This window comes from Chionomys nivalis, chromosome 3 (genome assembly GCF_950005125.1).
Source record: "Chionomys nivalis chromosome 3, mChiNiv1.1, whole genome shotgun sequence".
Taxonomy (NCBI): domain Eukaryota; kingdom Metazoa; phylum Chordata; class Mammalia; order Rodentia; family Cricetidae; genus Chionomys; species Chionomys nivalis.
This window is the reverse complement of record NC_080088.1, coordinates 37,951,865-37,970,772: the sequence shown is the minus strand read 5'-3', so window position 1 is coordinate 37,970,772 and position 18,908 is coordinate 37,951,865. Positions and strand designations below refer to the sequence as shown.

The following is an 18,908-nucleotide window of genomic DNA, read 5'->3' as shown; positions in this document are numbered from 1 at the left end:
AGTGTTTGCTGGGATTGGGTGAGGACAGCTATACAGTTAAGAGTATGAGAGACTCAAAATTTATCTGTGCCAAAGGACCACATGCTCCTGACTAATAACTGGTATCTGTGCTACCCTTTGGGAGATTTTTACTAGGGGATTCACTGTTTTCTAATTTTTGTTTTCAGAAAGAAAAAAACTGAAGGCACCTATGACTTACCGCACTGGGATCGGGCAGGTAACTTGTGAGCTTAGCTTCTCCGTCCAGTCAGAGAGGAATCTTTCCTCTACTGGGTATAGTGGTGGAAAGATGTTCTCAGCCCTTAGTGATGATGCCTCAGTTAGAAGCTAACATGCTCTCCTGGAGTGGAGAGATGGCTCAGTGGTTAAGAGCACTGGTTGTTCTTCCAGAAGACCCAGGTTCAATTCCCAGCACCCACATGTTGTTTCATAACTATCTGTAACTCCAGCTCCAGCGATTCTGGAACTCTCATACAGACATACATTCATATAAAACACCAATGCACATGAAATAAAACTAAATAAGTTATTAGAAAAAAAATTAACATGCTCCCACCATCTGGTTTGTAAAGTGATTAAAAGGAAAATGTAAATTTCTTGCAACACCCATCGTTATCTTTTCCTCTGAAAAGTTGGTCTTTTCCTGTGATTATTCCTCTTGAGGAGACCAGCCAGACAGTGTTAATCCCAGCACTTGGAGGCAGAGGCTAGTGGATCTCTGTGAGTTCAAGGCCATCCTGCTGTACAAAGAGAGTTCCAGGAGAATCAAAACTACAGATACAGAGAAACCGCATCTCAAAAACAACCCCCCTAAAACAAACAAACAAACAAACAAACAACAACAACAAAAAAAAAAAACAGGAAAAGAAACAAGACCCCGGAGTCCTAGGAACAGTGTGTGTATGTGAGTCTGCCATGGTGCTCCCCAGAGAAATCAGTTCTTTAAGAACACCTGAAGGCCTTGGTCATCTGAATTCCTAAAAGTTCCCTTCCTAATGTAACCACTAGGGAAACGGCCAATGCCATGACCAGAGTATAGCAGGCCACTGGCTAAACAGTCCAGCCCAGGGTCAGCTAAAAAGTGAGAGGTTCTGAGAAAAACTTTTTAAAAAACACTGAGGTGGCCCTGTCTACCCATGGATTAGTAGTGATTTGTTTCTGCATGCACATTGGGTAGACTGCTGCTAGGCATTCTGTCAGCACAGTTACCACAAACATGTACCTGGTTTCTATAGAACTGGTCTCTGTGAGTAACACTTGGTCCCTGGCTTACAATCACAATGAAGGTTGGTGGAAAGGCGTGAAACAGTTTCTCCCTGCCAAATCCGTGGAACATGAGGAGACGCCAGTTCGCTACAGCAATAGTGAAGTTAGTCACCTGAGCCCGAGAGAAGTCACCACAGTGCTCCAGGCTGATTCTGCAGGTGAGACTAGGAACACCTACGCTCGCTCCAAGGACTTTAGGATTTACAATATGTTTTATGTTTTTCATATCTTAAGAATAATCTGTGTTCTGGGGCTGGAGAAACAGCTCAGCACTTAAGAGCACTTGTGGTTCTTGCCGGGGACCTGAGTTCCATTCCCAATACCCACACAGTGGCTCACAACCATCTGTAACTCTAGTTCTGGGTGATCAGACTCCTTCTGACCTCTGTAGGCACCAGGCACACACATGGTACACAGACATGCATGTAGGCAAACATTCATGCACATAAAAATTTTAAGATAAACTATGTTCTGAAGGTTAACTTTTTCTAATGATAACCTTGAGAGAACAAATCATTTCTGCTTAGATATTTTGTTCATAAAACTGAAGCATCGCTTTCTAAAGACCCTGGGTATTCTATGTTAGCCTGGGGGGTTGGTTTGCTAACCCAATAAATAGGCAAGCCCAGGTCTCAGTGAGAGACAAGGTGTACAGCTCGTAAGGGGAATAATGCCCACTGTTGACCTCTTACCTCCGTATGGACAAATGAATGCCAATACACAAAATAATAAAAGGTCAGGAAAAGCTGAGAGACAGCGCATCCTGCTGTCCTCGTACATGTCCATTCTAAGCATTTCCTGATAGTTTCGAAGGGAAGAAGAGGTGATGTTTCCTGAGACTAATACTCCATTAAGAAAACACTACTTCTGTGCAGGGACTGCTTGTGAGTCTAAAGAACAAATACTTGATGCAAAAGGATAGAAATGAAGCCTTCTGTTGTGTCAGGTTACTACTGTGAGGTACTAGATAACACTCATTTTTCAGCTGGTCCCTGTGGGAGGGGATTCTATAGTTTTACATTGATAAAGACAACAGTGCCGTGATGTAAGGTGTGGTTCTGATGCAACCTGTAGCAGTCACCTTAAAGTATGTTCTCTGTTTTCATAAGATAAGCATCTCCTTGTGTCTTGTACAACAGAATATGCACAACCCCTCGTGGGAGGAGTCGTGGGCACGCTCCATCAGAGATCCACCTTTAAACCTGAGGAGAGAAAAGAAGCAGGCTATGCAGACCTGGATCCCTACAACTCTCCAGTACAGGAAGTGTACCACGCCTATGCGGAACCGCTGCCCATCACGGGGCCTGAGTACGCAACCCCGATCGTCATGGACATGTCAGGGCACCCCACAGCCTCAGTTGGTCTGCCCTCCACGTCTACTTTCAAAACGGCAGGGAACCAACCTCCTCCAGCTTTAGTGGGAACTTACAACACACTTCTCTCCCGGACTGACAGCTGCTCCTCGGGCCAGGCTCAGTACGACACCCCGAAAGGTGGGAAGCCAGCCGCTGCCCCAGAGGAACTGGTGTACCAGGTGCCACAGAGCACCCAGGAAATATCGGGAGCAGGAAGGGATGAGAAGCGTGATGCTTTGAAAGAAATCCTTTGAAGGTGGTGCTGCTTTTGACGAAGCATCCATTTAAAGCACATGGCTTTTTAATCCATAGAGTAGTAATAGCAGAATGTATTATGTGTCTGTCACTGAAGTGGGTAGGGGAATGTGGTGACCGAGGTACAAGAAACTACTTACCTTGCCGTCTTGCTTTAAAGGTGTTACTGTGTGGCACAGTTCCTGCTTGCCTGTTACACTTCAAACATCCTGTTTGTTACTGCTGTAAAACACTATTTTTAATACCGAAAAAGCTCCCTATAATGCACTTCAAAGAACCTGAGAATCACTGATTATTTATTACCAATGCTGCAGGTACATTAGTGAACTTGAGATGGTTCCGTAAGCCTTGCTGGCAATAATGCATGGTACTGTTCTTGAAATTATCAAATGGCTTGAAATTCTCCCTTTGTGAAAGGTAGGTACTATCATGTTCTCTTTCAACCTGTATTCCTGTCTGCAATCTTTTCTCCACAACAGCGGTCCATAACCGTCGTCATAGCTGCAGGCGTGTGCGCTGCTCTGTATTTCCCTAGGAAGGTGCACAGCTGGAGCTCCTGGCCTTGCAGTACGCTGGGTGCCTGACTTCTCCTTTGGTAACACTCTTTTAACACCAGGTGGCTCAGGACCTGGTCTCACCTCTGCTCATCCCACCCAGGACCTTTTGTGGCCTCGTTCTATCCTGTGTTTATAAATGCTGGTGGTCCCTTTCAGTAGGCAATCTTTAGGTCTTCTTCCCATGGAAATGGTGGAGAAGCTGCTTGGTCCCTCCACTCCCCTCTGCAGAGATATATAAATTACCTTAGGGAAAAAATTGAAAGGAGACTAAACTTAATTAACCTCCTTGGTTTATTTACACACAAGCCCAAATACAAAATTTTTCTCTAAGTCCCAAGGTATTTTATAATTTTAATCATAGTTTGTTTCTATTTTCTTCAGTAAACTATTACAAGAAAAAGAAAACCAGTATGAACCAGACCTGATGGCTCAGGCCTGCAATCCTAAGACCTGGGAGGCTGAGGCATGAGGATCCCAAGTTCAATGCTTTGAAGTCTAACTTCAGGATGAACCCAGGCTACTCATAAAATCCTGTCTCAAAATAAGAAGGGGGCAGGGATATGTCTTAGTGGTTTGTGCTTGCCTACAGTAAGTGTGAGGCCCTAGATTCAGTCCTAGTACTAAAAGAGAAAAGAGGATCATCATGCATTCTTCAGTTCTATGTAATTTTGTGGAGAGAGGCCTAAGTAATCCTTTGTGTCAGACCTGGTTGGCCAGTGTCCTCACTTCTGAACGGACACGATTCTCCCCAGCAGCTTGTCACTGCTTAAGCGTAACCTGCCCAGACTAGTGTCAGATAGGTTGCTTAGATATTGTGATGGGTCAGCCTACAGTGCAGAAACCACCTTCTGATATCTGTAGGCTGCCAAGATAACTGAAGAAGCCCATCAGATGTAGACATAAAATTCCATATCCCTGTCCACAAACCTGTTGGTTCGTTTAGTTGTAAAGTATATCGGGCCATCAGGTCCTGGTCTTTTTTCTCAGCTTATACCATCCAGGTTCTGCATTGCCAAACTTTACTAAATTTGGACAGTGGTAGACAGTATTGACTCTGCTCCCTTCCACAAGTACATCAGTATTTTAAAACATTGCTTCAGAAACAGAGTTGTCTGTTTCTACAGGTTCCCTGCCTCTGCCCCTCATATGATTTTGTTGCTTTTATTGTAATTTGCCTTTTGTTTTGCGGACTTTTTTTTTTTTTTTTTTTTGTTTTTTCGAGACAGGGTTTCTCTGTGGCTTTGGAGCCTGTCCTGGAACTAGCTCTGTAGACCAGGCTGGTCTCGAACTCACAGAGATCCGCCTGCCTCTGCCTCCCAAGTGCTGGGATTAAAGGCGTGCGCCACCACCGCCCGGCTGTTTTGTGGACTTTGAGGCACAATTTCACTCATTGAAAAATCAATGCATATTTTGTTTCAAGGTAATGAAGCAAAAAGCACAGATATTGAACTTGTACTGAAACATTTGAGAATGTGTAAAGCACACGATGCAGTTGTCCCCTTTCAGGTGGGAGCAAAGTAAACCATTTGCTGTTTTATTTTTATTCATGCTTAGTAGGCAGAGTATAGTTTTCTTGGAGTCCGATTCCCATTGGAAGCTTTAAGAGAGACATTTTGAAGATGAAGTCATTTTCCCAAAGCTTGCTATTTTTTGTAACTGTGTCTCAGATCATTTTCCCCAGAACGTTTTTAAAATAAAGCGATGCCATATTCTCGTATGATGCATATTGTAAGACTTGATTCATATTGCCACTGTGCTGTCTTCAGCTCTACCAATGGTTTTCATAAAATACCTGGTTATTTTTATATATTTTTTTACTTTGCAGATGAGCTGAGCCTAATTCAAATGATTTTCTCTGGTTTCGTATTTTTGTTTATGTAATATAGATTGTTTTTGGTTCTCAGTCACTTACATGTCTGATACAGAGCTTTGGAAGACAATCAAGTAAAATGTGAAAGGAACCTTTTCTTGACCAAACTCTTGATTTTTTTTTAATTATTAGCTTGAAATACTCAATACTTAAGTCACTGTGGTTTATTCAGTTTTTCTTTTCCTGATAATACAATTATAGAAATATATAGACAGCAGTGTGGCAAGTGTGGCCTCTGGAGGTTTCAGAAAATTATACTGACTTGGCTGTTACTTGATCTTTGGAACCAGCACAGATAAAGATGTTAATTCTGGTTTGCATTTTATTAAATGCTGTTTGTAGATCCAGGTAGTTCCTTTGAATGGGCCAGGTCTAGTTCAGTTATTTAATTCATGTTTCACTGTTTGCACTTTGCATTGAACAATGGGTTTATTCGCTGTTCACTTAGAGAATTTATGCAGTCATGACGGTTATGATGTGTTCTATGTGTGTGCTTTTCCTCTCCCTGTCCCAGTGACAAAGCATTAAATATGGTTGTGGCCACCGAGCTGTGGTCAGGGATTGAGCGAGAGCTTCTTTGCCTTGGTTCCACATTGTCACCTGGGGAGTAGAAAAGTAAAGCAGACAAGACCACTAGAAAGAACCCAGAGACTATAGGGGACACGGGATGGTGTCCAGACCCTCAGTGGAGAATTAATGAAGCTCTGTATAGGGGCTGTTAATTCTACCTTTTGGTTTTGAACTTGAAAAGTCCCTATACTGCAAACCTAGCGGGTTGGGTGGTTAGGGAGTTAGAGAATGTTTAAGTTGAGTGTGGCACCAATTCTTATGTAGTCCAGCTTGTGTGTAATTTCTCTTGTTTTCCACTTTTGGCACTGTGAATGGTAAAAATAAAACATGTATTGCAATACAGAGGAAGTGAAAATGGCTTGACTGTCAGTTATATTATCCCAGAATGTATTTTCTTACCTCGGCATGTACTGTAGTCACTTGGTATTTGTATATGTTGCTAGAATTTAGGCTGTTGGAAATAGTGAGATTCTAATGTGTTTTTAATAAATTATACATGTGTGTCTTGCTCAGATTATTTGGATTAAATATAACAATCTTTTACATCATACTCCATAAAATGCCAGATTTCTCAGCAACTGACATCACATTTTTATGACCAAGATTATAGTGCTTAAAGCATCATTTCAAAATGTTCCTGTTCTTCTTTCTCCTTTGCTCCCTGTCACCTTCTCTGCCACCAGCTCCCCGATGACATACCATGAACATGAACCTGGGCAGCCCAGCTCCCTATGGCCATGCAGTAAGAGGGAAACACCTCATGAACACGTAGAGTCTTCTAGTGCCTGGCTTCCACCTTTGAGTCACGAAGCTGGGCACTGTTCAGTATGAGCTAGCCTCACTATCCATCCAACACAAGCTGGTTGTCAATATTTCATTCCTCCTTTTCCTGAAATTGAACTCTTCAGGTGTACTCTCTTTAGGGAGTCAAGTTGGTTGCCAGCACCACTTACATTTCCAGCAATGCTTGCTGCTCCAAGGACAGTGACTCTTGTTCTCCTCAGATCTCCAATGGTATCTGAATCCATCCTTGTCACCTCTGCCACTCTTTTCTCCTCCCTTCCTGCCCCCGGGAGCCTTCACTTGTGTGTATTAACAATTGGAGACTGCTTCAAGGGCTAACTTTTGTTTGTGGTTCATCAGACTTTCCTCTAGTGTACCTGAAGTGGCCTAGTAAGTGTTTTAGTGAAGGCTAAATTGAGTCATGAAATGCTGACTTTTTTTTTTTATACAAACAGAGAATCAGCTGGAATCTTAAGGCTTTACTTTCATTGGTTTACTTTTCTAATTTGCTTCAAATAAACAATTAAGAATCAATGGATACATTAAACTGGGAAAATACTTAAGTTTCTCATTCTTGACCTTATCCCTGCACTCCAGAGGTAGAGGTAGGCCCATCTCTGAGTTCAAGGCCAGCCTGAACTGCACTGTAGTTCTAGGCCATCCAGAGCTTACATAAACCTTGTCTTTTAAAAAAAAAATGAATTTTTCTTTTAATTTAAAAAAAAATGATGCTGTAGGGTACAGTGGTACACAATTGTAATCCCAGAACTTGGGAAGGTGAGGCAAGAACCCAAGTTCTTAAGGCCAGCCTAGGCTACATAGTAAGAACCTGCCTCATCCCACCCCCCACAAAAAAAAAAATCTCAGGACGCTCATCAAGGTGAGAGTGCTCATCTTAGCATATATAAGAAAGACTGATTTACTCCCTAACACTGCAAGTTATTACTAGTTTACTTGATTGCATGGGGAACTTAATTAAACCACTATGAACACCACACCATGGACTTCCAAAACCAAGTGGTTCTAGTTTCCTGCACCTGGCCCCCAGTCACATGGCAGGAATAACAAATAATAAATAATTGTCTCAGAATGACATGTGACCATCAAAACTAGTGACATCAACTAAATCACCTAGAACTCTAAGATGAAGGAACTACAAAAAGGTATTTTAAAACACCTCAAAACACCAGCTTGTTTTAAACAACAGTCAAAACTTTAAATAGTTCCCTGATGCCATAACTAAAAGGTTTGTTTTGTATTTCATAAATACATTCACAGAAATTAAGCTGGTGGTTATAAATCACCAGGCATCAACAGACAATACATATAATAATTATTTGATGAGTTCATTCAACATATTTAAAAATAAACTAAAATTTTCAGTACAAAAATAAAACTAATACTATTTAGCGTCATCTTTTGAATCTGTATGGTCAATCTTGAGTCAAGTCGATTACCATATTTTTCTCTATAATTCTCTTTAAAAAGAGCTGCTCTGCAGTCACATTGTGATATGCATTCTGAAAAAGAAAATGAAATAGGATTGTCATCAGGAAAATGATTACGCTTAGAACAAATGTTGAGCTTTTCCCTCCAGCCCTCGCTTAAACATTTGTCTCATGTTAGAAGAACAAAAGACAGCAGTAAAATTCATCATGAGTATCATTTCCCCAGCTAGGGTATTCAGAAGCTGTTTAGCAGAGCTGATTTCATGAGCTGTTGCAATATACTTTAGAGCAAATCACCCATTTCAAATTTTTAAACATAACATTTTTATGTCATTTATATGGTGTATCATTAATGTTAAGAACTCTTAACAGTAGGAAACACCTTCTCATTCAGAACTGGACCCTCAGGATCAAGTCCACCAGCATCAATGTCTGATGGAGAGGATCATGGCTTGGTAAAGAGATCTGCCACTTAGTCACCATGAAGTCTTTCATAGGGTTCCATGTTTCTAGACCACCTGTCTACTTAACTAAAGTTTAGTTAATTACTATGACCATAGTGATGATTTGGTGAATTCATGTGTCTCAAACACACCAGCTGATTATATTTAAATAGTGTAAAAAGGAAATCTCAAATAAGACTCTGTCCCTATTGGGGTTTGATGAAACAGTAGAAACCGTGGGACTATCCAAAGAATCTGAGATCCACAAGTTAGAAACTGCTGCTATAGTAAAATGACCTCTGGACCAGGATCCTGGATTCAGCATTTGAAAGCTCAAAGGTATACAAGGGGACACGTGGGTGACTGGGGACAAAACTCAGTGAGTAAAGTACTTGTAATGACCAGAGTTCTACCTCCAGCACATATGTAAAAAGCCAGGTGTGGTGGCATACACTTGTGATCCCAGCTGTGGCTAGGTAATGACAGGCTGATCCCTGGGACTGGCTAATCACTGCTTAGTAAATTCTGTACCAGTGAGAGCATTAAAGAAACAAGGTGAGTTGCTCAGCCTAGATATAGTAAGGGAGGGCCTTGGACCTTCTCCAAAGCAATGTGCCTTACCCTCTCTGATGATTGGATAGAGGGGTAAGTGGAGGGAATGGGAGGAGAGGAGGGAGTGGGAACTGGGATTGGTATGTATAATGAAAAAAGATAGTTTTTCTTTTAAATAAAAAATAAAGCTAAAATAAAAAGAAAAACAAGGTGAGGAGTAACACATCACATTGCCCCACAGCCCCCAGAGACACCCGTACATGTGTGCACCTACAAACATGATAAACACATTACACACAATTCTTAAAGTAAGTGTTTTCTAAACAGTAAAAAAGAAAAATTACCTTGTTCATCAAAGACATGGTGGCATTCCCATAGTAGTGTAAAGGACTGTTTGGGTTGTTAACGTTGTACTTGAAACCAGCAAGGTGAACTTCACTGCATATGTGAAATGCCAGTGTGAGGGCAATAATTCCTGTCGTGGGGTGTTTGGGTTTCTAAGAAGAAATCAGTAACTTAAAAATACAAATAAACTACATTCTTCCCAGACATACCTAGTCTGATGAAAATGGATTTCTCAACATTAAAAAGAGAAATAGTTAAGTCATCATTATATCCTAAGACTCAAGCCCCAAAGAGTACACTGTACTCTAAGAAGAACAAACACTATGGCTAGTATCTTAGGAAGTCTCTAAAATACATCTGCAGTTTTAGCATAGAGAGCAGTTGTGAATTGGAGTATCCTGCTGTGGTTGTTTGATTCAAAACAAAACATCGTAACATGAGTCCAGTTGCTATGGAAAAGGCAAAGCCTTAGGAGAATTGAGACTCTCAATAAAATGTAAGGATGCTCCGTTTACTATGGCCTCATGCTCAACACTGCCCCTTCCTCTTCCCAGCCTTTGAGATATGAGTACTCTAACACACTCCCACAATGGTTGCTACCTTCAACATGTGTAGGACCTTTCGAACCTAAGCTAAGAGTCTCTTCTTCCTAAGTGGCATACCTCTGCTATTTCGTGTAGCATGAAGCTGACTAACACAGAGTGCTTGAGACAATTCTCTTTACTCTGAAAAGCTACCTCCTTGTCCTGAAGCTATTCTGCACACAGGGCTGCTGAGCACCCAGCAGTCATGCTGGCCTTGCTGTACAACTCTGAAGATGAGGTTGTAAGAAATGAATTATTGAGCCTTTGGAAAAAGAATCTGTGAAGACCACACAAACACAAACACACCCTCCTCACTTTATTTTGCAACCTGTAAAACATCTGGCAATATCATTTGGTGTTTAATTTCTGCACACAGTTGTAGTCCTAACAAAATGCCATCTAAACGATGGTCTCTAGTTTCCAAAAGCTCTAATGTCCCTCGGTCCCCCTGGCTAGGTCTTTAGTTCAAGACTATCTGATGCAGCCGGGCGTTGGTGGCGCACGCCTTTAATCCCAGCACTTGGGAGGCAGAGGCAGGCGGATCTCTGAGTTCGAGGCCAGCCTGGTCTACAAGAGCTAGTTCCGGGACAGGCACCAAAGCTACAGAGAAACCCTGCCTCGAAAAAAAAAAAAGACTATCTGATGAAACATACATACCTGATCTTTGGGGAAAACTTTGGGAAAATGAAGCAGGTGATGAGCTGCTTCTCTGATAATGTACGGATCTAATATTCTGATTTGGTATAGCTTATAGATCAAGTTTAAGGCTGGCTTCTTCCAAAAACCATTAGTGTTCTGAAATAAAGTACACGAAAAATGGGATGTTGTGAATACATTTTTTTAAAGGGGAAATACTGAAAGTAATTGGAACCAAATAGTTTTGCCAACTTACTATGTTGGTACCACTCATTATTTCCAAGAGCCACCGTAAATCCTGTGGCTTAAAGACAATGAGAACTGCCGTGGTATTGGGATCATTGTGAGTGGGATCTGAAAAGACAGACTCTGGATAAAAAAGCCTGAAGGTTGTCCTCCTTCCAACATCCTCTTCATGTCCTAAAACAGGACCATTATTCATTCTGCGGATAGTAAGACAATATACACAGGATGAGTGGAGTGTGAGCCATTTTTGTCTGGTTCTGAGGCTTCAGAATTGAATGAGCATCAGTCATGATTCCTGCACTCAGAAGCACCGAGACAACTGAAAAATATTTTACAGTAATGACCAGGGAGATGATTCCTTCATGAGACAGTCGTCTGTATCGAAAACTAATTACGGCATCAGTCATTCAGTTTGATCTACACAGGACTAAAAGAAATGAGACTACAAAACCACAGAATTACTATAGTTAGAAGAGACCTTGATGGATAATCACACAAAACGACCTTGGATTTGTAATTAATGGCCCTGAATTCCTGGGAAGGTTATATGCCCATAAGCTATATAACCCAAAACTATATGGATATGCACCCATGTGACTGATGAGTCTGAAGAGTCATTTAAGTTGGTGTGAAGATCCAGTGAAACTGTTCTGGGGCTCAAAAGATGGCTCAGTAGTTAAGAGCATTTGCTCTTCTTCCAGAGGACTGGAGTTCGGTCCCCAGCACTGAGATATGCTGGCTTCACAACCATTCCTAAATCCAGTTCTAAAGGATCCATTACCCTCTTCTGGTCTCCACGGGAAACAGGCCCAAACATTCTAAAATTAACTATATAAAAATTCTGTATCACACTGAGCACAATTAGACAAATTCCTTTGGCTAGTGAACTATAAACAGTAAAAAGATCTACTGTTGGATCAGTGTATGCTTAAGGCCAATGTTAGACAATCACTGTTTGTGCACACAGTATAAAGGCATTATATGAAAAAGGAATGTTTTGTTTCCAAAACAATGTCCCCTGAGAGGATAAATAGCATTTTACCCTTTTGCCACCAACTCTGTGTAATACAAGACACTTGCAATGGCTTTCAAAAACGTCCCCATGGTGTTCCCTACAAAGGCTTGCCGAGGTTCTAAAAATTATCAGAGTTAACATCTGTAAGTGGGAAAGAGGAAAAAATCCAATTGTTTTATAAATTACCACAGCTCCTTCAAAATGGGTAATAAACAGGAAGTAAGATGACCTTGCTATTCAGAAATCAGCTTGCAACCCAGGCAGTCTCCAGGCACACTGCAAGGTCTTCCCAGTGTGTGGTCTGGCCACCATTTACAATGGCTGCTTGAAGCTATCTCCAACATACGGGACAGGGGGAGAGTTAGGGGAGGGGGACACAGACAGGGAGAGAATTTTACCCAGATAACAACCTTAGCTCCCCTTCCATTCAGACAGCAGAGATAGAAAAGGTCCCCCCCCATACTATGATTAAGTAACTATTGGTAGCTGTAACAATTGCATAGGTCTCCTTTCCATTACAGAAAATGAATCACCCTTGAACTCTTGACCCCGGGGCCTCTTTTTATCCCACCAGCTTCACTACTAACTACTTTAACCTTATGCCTTCTTAGATTCTGCAACCACCTCCAAGGCCCAGTTTATTTTCAACTGCTCGGAAGATTTCTCAATAGTTGACCATACTGATTTCTCCCGCTTATCTTTCATTCTCTCCTCAATTCATTCCAGTTGGGCTTCTCGCCATCTCCCGCCTGAAGCTTCTGGTCAAGGGTGACATTGACTGCTAGGCAGACAATCCAGCTGGCCCCCGTCTGCCCTTGCACAGCTTTTCATCATAATTGGACCTAACTGATCCCTCTTCTGAAACACGTCGCTTTCCTATTGACAACTGTGGTCACCCCGTTTCCTTCATGCCTCACTGGTAGCTCACTCTACATCTTAAGAGCTGCAAACATCAGGGCCAGACCCTGTCACGTGTCTGCCCAGCTTGCCCTAGAGCAGAGGTTCTCAACCCTTTCACAAGGGTTGTATACCAGATGGTGTGCATATCAAATATTTACTATGATGCATAACAGTAGAAAACTACAGTTAGGAAGTAGCAACAAAAAAAGTTTATGGTTGGGGGAGGGGGCACTACAACATGAGTAACTGTATTAACTGTTTCACCAAGCCCTTGGTTTAAATACAGCTCTTAAGACAGTCACTATTGAAAAGTTTTACCTCTTTCTGTGACTGTCAGCTTCCCTACTAATATCTCAAAGATAACACAGTAATACAGAAATTTTCATTTTCTTCCAAACCTGAGCCTAAACTTGTTTCTCAAACTTGCTATATAATGAATGCTGTAACTCCACAGCCAATCAACGGAGCTGAAAAGAGCCAGAGGGGTCCTTGCTTCCTCTATTTGCAGTACTTGATCTAATGAAGCAGTAAATCCTGATACCCCCTTTTTCCGCAACCCCGTTCTTGTCTGCCACTTCCCCTCTTCCCGTCAATGACAATTTTACCCATGCATCTGCTGCCTCAATACAGCAACTTCTCTTGACGCTTCCTACCATGCCTTGTCCCTCATGGTCCATGGTCTGCTGCAGCCAGAATACTTTCCAGACATAAACGTATTTGCTGCAGCTCCTATCTAAAATGCTTCAAAAGCTCCTAAAGGACTTAAATTAGCAGACAATCTTCTAATCTTAAATGTCCTGCATAGGCTGTTTTTGCCCACCTCCTCTGTTTCTGGTTAGACCACTCTCTGAGCTTGGGTTGTCTGCTGCTTCTCACAAAGTCAAGATGAAGGCTTCCTAAGCACCTGCAAAACATCCTCTCTGTCTAGAGTGTTCCCATTGTCTTCATATAGCTAGTCCTATATGGGTCCTTTGGTCTAGCTTAAATTTCACCCTTTCCCAAGTAGTCACTTGATAATTCTATTTGTCTGTATTAAACTTATAATATCTTCTTATATATCTAATTACTGTTTTCTCCCTTGCTTTAGAATATAAACCTCACAACAAGAACATTCTTATCGTGCTATGATCTCCCCTGTGGCTAACTTTGTCCCTGGCATACTAAGTGGACTTATTAAATATTTGCTAAATCAGTGATCTGAAATCTAGTTTACTGTACCCAGCAACCGAGGCAGAGAGCTATATAATCAGGGCATAAACGGTCATTTTTAACACACAGCTGTGCGAGAGTGGGAAGCCACACTCTTTTCAAGCAATTCTAGGTTAGCAAATAGGAGCTATGTTTACCTTATGATCACATCATAGGAGTCGATTTTTTCTCCTAATGTCTTATTCTTCAACACTCCTCCATTACCGACCACCACACACCTTTTACATGGCACACTGTGGAGCAAACAGACAAGCGTGAGACTGAAAAATCACATTTATGATTTGGAGTGATTCCAAGAACCCGTTCCTGCTTTCAAGAACTAAGTGAAATTGCATTTGTCATCCAAGTAGAAAAATAACCAACTGTGCCTGAGGTCCAGAGACTCAGGAAAAACAGCGCTGTTGGGGAAAGCATATCATCATGGTTGATGTCAACCCTTAACAGCTCATGCCCACGTCCATTCTCTCCTGGGTTCCTTAACATCACCAGGTTGGAGAGAGAAGCCTGATAGCCCCTGATAGACAAACGAAAAAATAAATTTGAGGGGGAAATGTATCACTCAAAGTCCATACTCCGAACAGGTGGGACTAGCATTTGGTTCTGAACTTTCAGAGTGCCAAGGGGTTCCATCAGCATAAACTTGCGGGCCCTGCTAGCCTAGCTCACATAACATCGCTATCTACATTCTAAACCAGTATTCCCCACTCCTTATCTGCCCCCGGCTTTCTCTTGCATCATATGAGTGTGGAAATGACCAGTTTGGAATGTGGTAGAGAAAGGGCAGCTTTCTGCACCCTGCCTGGGCCCTCCTGAATTTCTCAAACATGACTGCTTCTTGGTGTTTCATCCAAACACAGCATTCACTGGGCTTCTGAAAAAAGGCTTTAAGTAAAGCACAAAGAGGACTTCCACAGCAGAGTCAAACCCCGAGGTGGCACAGCACTGACCCTCGGCTAAAGTGACCCTGGCCTGGGATTTTCTTGCTCTGACCATCATCTACTAGGCCTAAGAAATGACAGATCTCTAGGAGACGAGCAGAGGAGTCTGCTAAGGGCTCCTTCCTAACAGAGGAAATCTAAAGACAAACCTGGTCCTCAAGCCAGCAGCAGAGCCAACCTCCAAATTCTAAGACTTAAACATTAATAGTGAAACTGTAAAAATGCTGTGTCATATTTAAACCTGGAGAGTGTAGGAGTGGGAAAACATTTTTTAAAACCCAGATTGGGTTAAGAGATGATGTATGAGTTCTGTAATGAAGTTTAACATATTTTCAGAGACTTGCCTTGCATATTTCAATGAATTATGTCATCTTTTAACACGGATATTACAAAAGCACTTCTAAAAATATAAAATTCTTTGCCTGTTTTAGTTACATTCTCTCTCTCTCTCTCTCTCTCTCTCTCTCTCTCTCTCTCTCTCTTTCTCTCTCTCTCTCTCTCATGTGAGGGCACAAGTGTGGTGATCAGAAGTGTGGTGGAGGAAGCCTAGCTTACGACAGCTCCCAGCTCCTCACTGCTAGAGAGAGGGTACCACTGTCAAACCAATTTATGGACATTAGTTCTCCCTTTCCATCATGTGGGTGCTGGCGACACACAGATCCATCATAAGAGGCAGTGAGCACCTATACCTACTGAGCCATCTCACCAGCCCCAGTCCCCCAAACTTTCTGACACACTTTAACTAGAGGCTCTTAGTTCTCAACAACTGTGCGTTCTGCTGGCATCAGTATCTACTTCACCAGATAAGAACAAGAAACAACAGTTTTATGGCTGTCAAGAATTTGGGGGCTGAAAGACAGGGGCATTGCCCAATAAAATTATCTAATAAAAAATAAAAATTATCCAATAAAAAGTGTGGTCACAAATCTTTGCATAATCAATCCACATCACAGTATGTTCTGGAGGTGTCTTCTTAGGTCTGCTTATTTTAAGAAAGAAACTGTTTGGGAAGTGAATGTGGTCTGGGTGCATTATGGGAAATTTCCAAATAATCAATAAAAATATTATGTTGAAAAAATAACAAAGTAGTATCATGCATTAAGAAAGGAAAAAAGGAAGGAGGGAAGGAGAGAGAAAGAGAAAGAAAGCTGTCTCTAGAGACTTTTATGAACAAGTATGACCTCAATATGAACTGGAGGAAGCCCAGCTCACCAAAGTTCCCAGCTCCTCACTGCTAGAGGGAGGGTACCATTGTAGAACCCTCTTTTCAGAGTATAACAGCTGTTCTCCTCAGGAGGTCTGTTCCACAAATGCCCTCCACAGGGAGCAATTCCTTCTCCAGAAACTCAGGGTCAGATCTTTCCCAGGCTGATCCTGCTGAAGCTGGCCATTCCTTACCCCTCCTGGAAATCCTGAGCAAGCCTGGGCATCTTGACAGGGTGGCTCAGAACCTACAGGTTAGAAGCAACAGCTGTTTCCATGAGACAGCCTGAACGGAGATCAGGGAAGAGTATCAGTGATCATCAGTCTAACCCCTCAGCCTCCACTGAAGACTGAAAGCCGCTTTCAGCTCTTTATTTGGAAGTGGGGGCATCGAGACAGGGTTTCTGTGTGTAACAGATTTGACAGGAACTAGCTCTGCACAGCCAATTTCAATTCTATTCGGCGAAGAACTGCTTTTCCCTAAGTAGAGGGAGAATTCTAAGGGCTCTAACTTTTATCCTGGCCTGGAACTCCTGTCTGATACCAGACTACAGTCTTGACTACACCAAGCACAGAAGGGCAAGCGCTGCTGGGAGTGAAGGCTCCCAGCATGCCCTCTGGGACTTACACTGGGGTTTCAATAAAGGATTCCAGGCTCATAAACTGGAGCTCTGAAGTTCATTCCCGAAAGAGGTAACTTGGCTCAGTTCCAAACTGGGCTAATGCCATAAGGATGCAATGCACTGACAGGGTGAACCGTAGTATTCCTAGAGTATACCTCCCTATTGGACCAAGTTGTATGTGCCATCGTGACCAAAGGATCCGAAACAGCCACCATCTGTCATGCCAGCGCATTGATTCTCCCCTCAAAGTGCGAGTCCTGGATCTCCCACAGGCCTTACTAATACGGTCAGCCAAGAGAACCACAGATACAGGGTTCAGGCAGATCTCTTCTACAGGGTCCTCTACAACTAGCCTCACAGAATGCTGTTCTTGGGCATCACACCTCAGTGTGAAACACTTGTAGGAATTCCATTTTCTGTTTTCTTCTTTGCCAGCTTTACAGGGGACAAGGGAAGAAAGGGCCTTTGCTGGAAGAAAACTCCCCAGGCATCCAGAGGAAACACAGTCCCTGAGATCACGTCTTTCCTCAGAGGAAAAGATACCACAAAGACTGATATACTTTACTGAAGCTCACATAGGTTACAGGGAATGGGGGGTAGTGCTAGCATGGCCTGTTCCCAGGAGCATCTTATCCACAGCTCCACTGCAGTTCTGGCAGGTACAGAATGATACCAACTGCCCGAACCACTGCTCTGAGAACTCATTTCTCCCAAACAGATTCTCATGTTCTGTAAAAGAACTGATGCTTCCTTCCCCTCATGATGCACTTGACCTTGGACTCCGGCTGCCCTGGCCCCTTAGATATGAGAAAGGATTCCCAGAATCCTCTGGGGATTGTGTAACTTCATCATGTTTACTTTTTGTTTGTTTTTGTTTGTTCATTTGTTCTCAGACAGGATTTCTCTGTATAGCCTCAACTGTCCTGGAACTCGCTCTGTTGAGAAAGATGGCCTCGAACACATAGAAATGGACCTGTGCCTCTCTGCCTCCCGAGTGCTGGGATTAAAGGAGCGCATCACCACCATCTGGCTCATCAATCATGTTTACTTAGCACCATCTTCATGCACAAATAGCTGAGGTGAATTCTGAGTGCCTAGAAGAAAGAGTGGTATCCTTTTTCTTGCCTATCATTCCAACTAAACCACTCATTTATTTACAAGGGTTTCCAAAATCAGTTCAGCTCTCACATTAAGTGTGTGGACGTTACTCTCCCAAAGTATGTGGAGAGGAAGATTTCTGTTACTCTACCCTGGAAAAAAGTAAGGACATACACAGACCCCCAAGAGTCTTATCCACTAATCAAAGAACTGCAGAGTGTCCGAACTTGTAAAAGTAAGACCTCAACAGCTGCTGAGGAAGCAGGGCTAGGATTCACATCCTCCGCATAGAAGGCATGTGTCTCCTGAGATCAGGCAAGACCAAGAGTCACACTATTGTACAGGGCTACAACCCCTGGCTGAGTCATTACTCCACACAATACACAGAAAGTAGACTGTAGCTACTATTACAAACCATCTGTGATATGTCTTCATTTCTGAGTGCGTTTAGATGTTCTCTTTTTACCTTGGTAACATGCAATACATTAAAACATGTAACGCTGTCTTTAATGTAAGAATCTATGGCAGGTCCTACTGGCCACTCTCTCAATAACCCAGAAGCCTACTTTTGTAAGCCTACAATGGTGAGCTCATTATCCCTCACACTGATTGGTCCAGTGGCAGCCATGTGACTCATCCCACATGATCAATCAGATAGTAGGGGAGTCTGTCAGCTTTCAGAAAAGATTCTGCCCCTGGAAAGAGAATGGTATAAGTAAAACATTATTTTTGATCTTCCCCTTCCTTTCAGCTTAGACATTGACACTGTATGACATAAGGTTAGAGCAGAGGCCACCATCGTGTACCTAAACAGAAAAAAACACAGAAGTTCTGCCTTGGATTCCTCACACCACTGAGCCAATTCAACCCTTCAACCAGAGACATGCCATAAAGATGCTAAGACTGCACATAGTCTAAATTCAGGAAGCTTCAGGAAGACAACTTCAGGTATAAATTGGCACTCCATAGGGTTGTACACTTTACGTTCAGTGAAACCATTGGCGGGTATCCT

General features: G+C 42.4%; 2 protein-coding genes across 7 annotated transcripts in view; one reads left to right on the top strand and one right to left on the bottom strand.

Annotated features, from left to right (window-relative positions):
• Dcbld2 (discoidin, CUB and LCCL domain containing 2) overlaps positions 1–4,649 on the top strand; it is a 66,956-nt gene extending 62,307 nt beyond the window's left edge. Inside the window, exons 14-16 of one of the 3 annotated variants that reach the window (XM_057763434.1) lie at positions 168–217; positions 1,236–1,424; positions 2,406–4,649. In XM_057763434.1, the coding sequence (XP_057619417.1) occupies positions 168–217; positions 1,236–1,424; positions 2,406–2,875 (709 nt within the window). In that variant the 3' untranslated portion in view covers positions 2,876–4,649. The remainder of the gene's footprint in view (positions 1–167; positions 218–1,235; positions 1,425–2,405) is intronic. The other 2 variants (XM_057763435.1, XM_057763437.1) reach the window with 2 other exon arrangements.
• Positions 4,650–4,687: 38 nt separating this feature from the next.
• Positions 4,688–18,908, bottom strand: part of St3gal6 (ST3 beta-galactoside alpha-2,3-sialyltransferase 6) — a 58,748-nt gene continuing 44,527 nt past the window's right edge. For all 4 annotated transcript variants that reach the window (XM_057763440.1, XM_057763438.1, XM_057763439.1 and 1 more), the window contains exons 7-11: positions 14,172–14,267; positions 10,921–11,107; positions 10,686–10,823; positions 9,444–9,596; positions 4,688–8,176 (exon numbers count right to left, since the gene is read on the bottom strand). In XM_057763440.1, the coding sequence (XP_057619423.1) occupies positions 8,090–8,176; positions 9,444–9,596; positions 10,686–10,823; positions 10,921–11,107; positions 14,172–14,267 (661 nt within the window). In that variant the 3' untranslated portion in view covers positions 4,688–8,089. The remainder of the gene's footprint in view (positions 8,177–9,443; positions 9,597–10,685; positions 10,824–10,920; positions 11,108–14,171; positions 14,268–18,908) is intronic.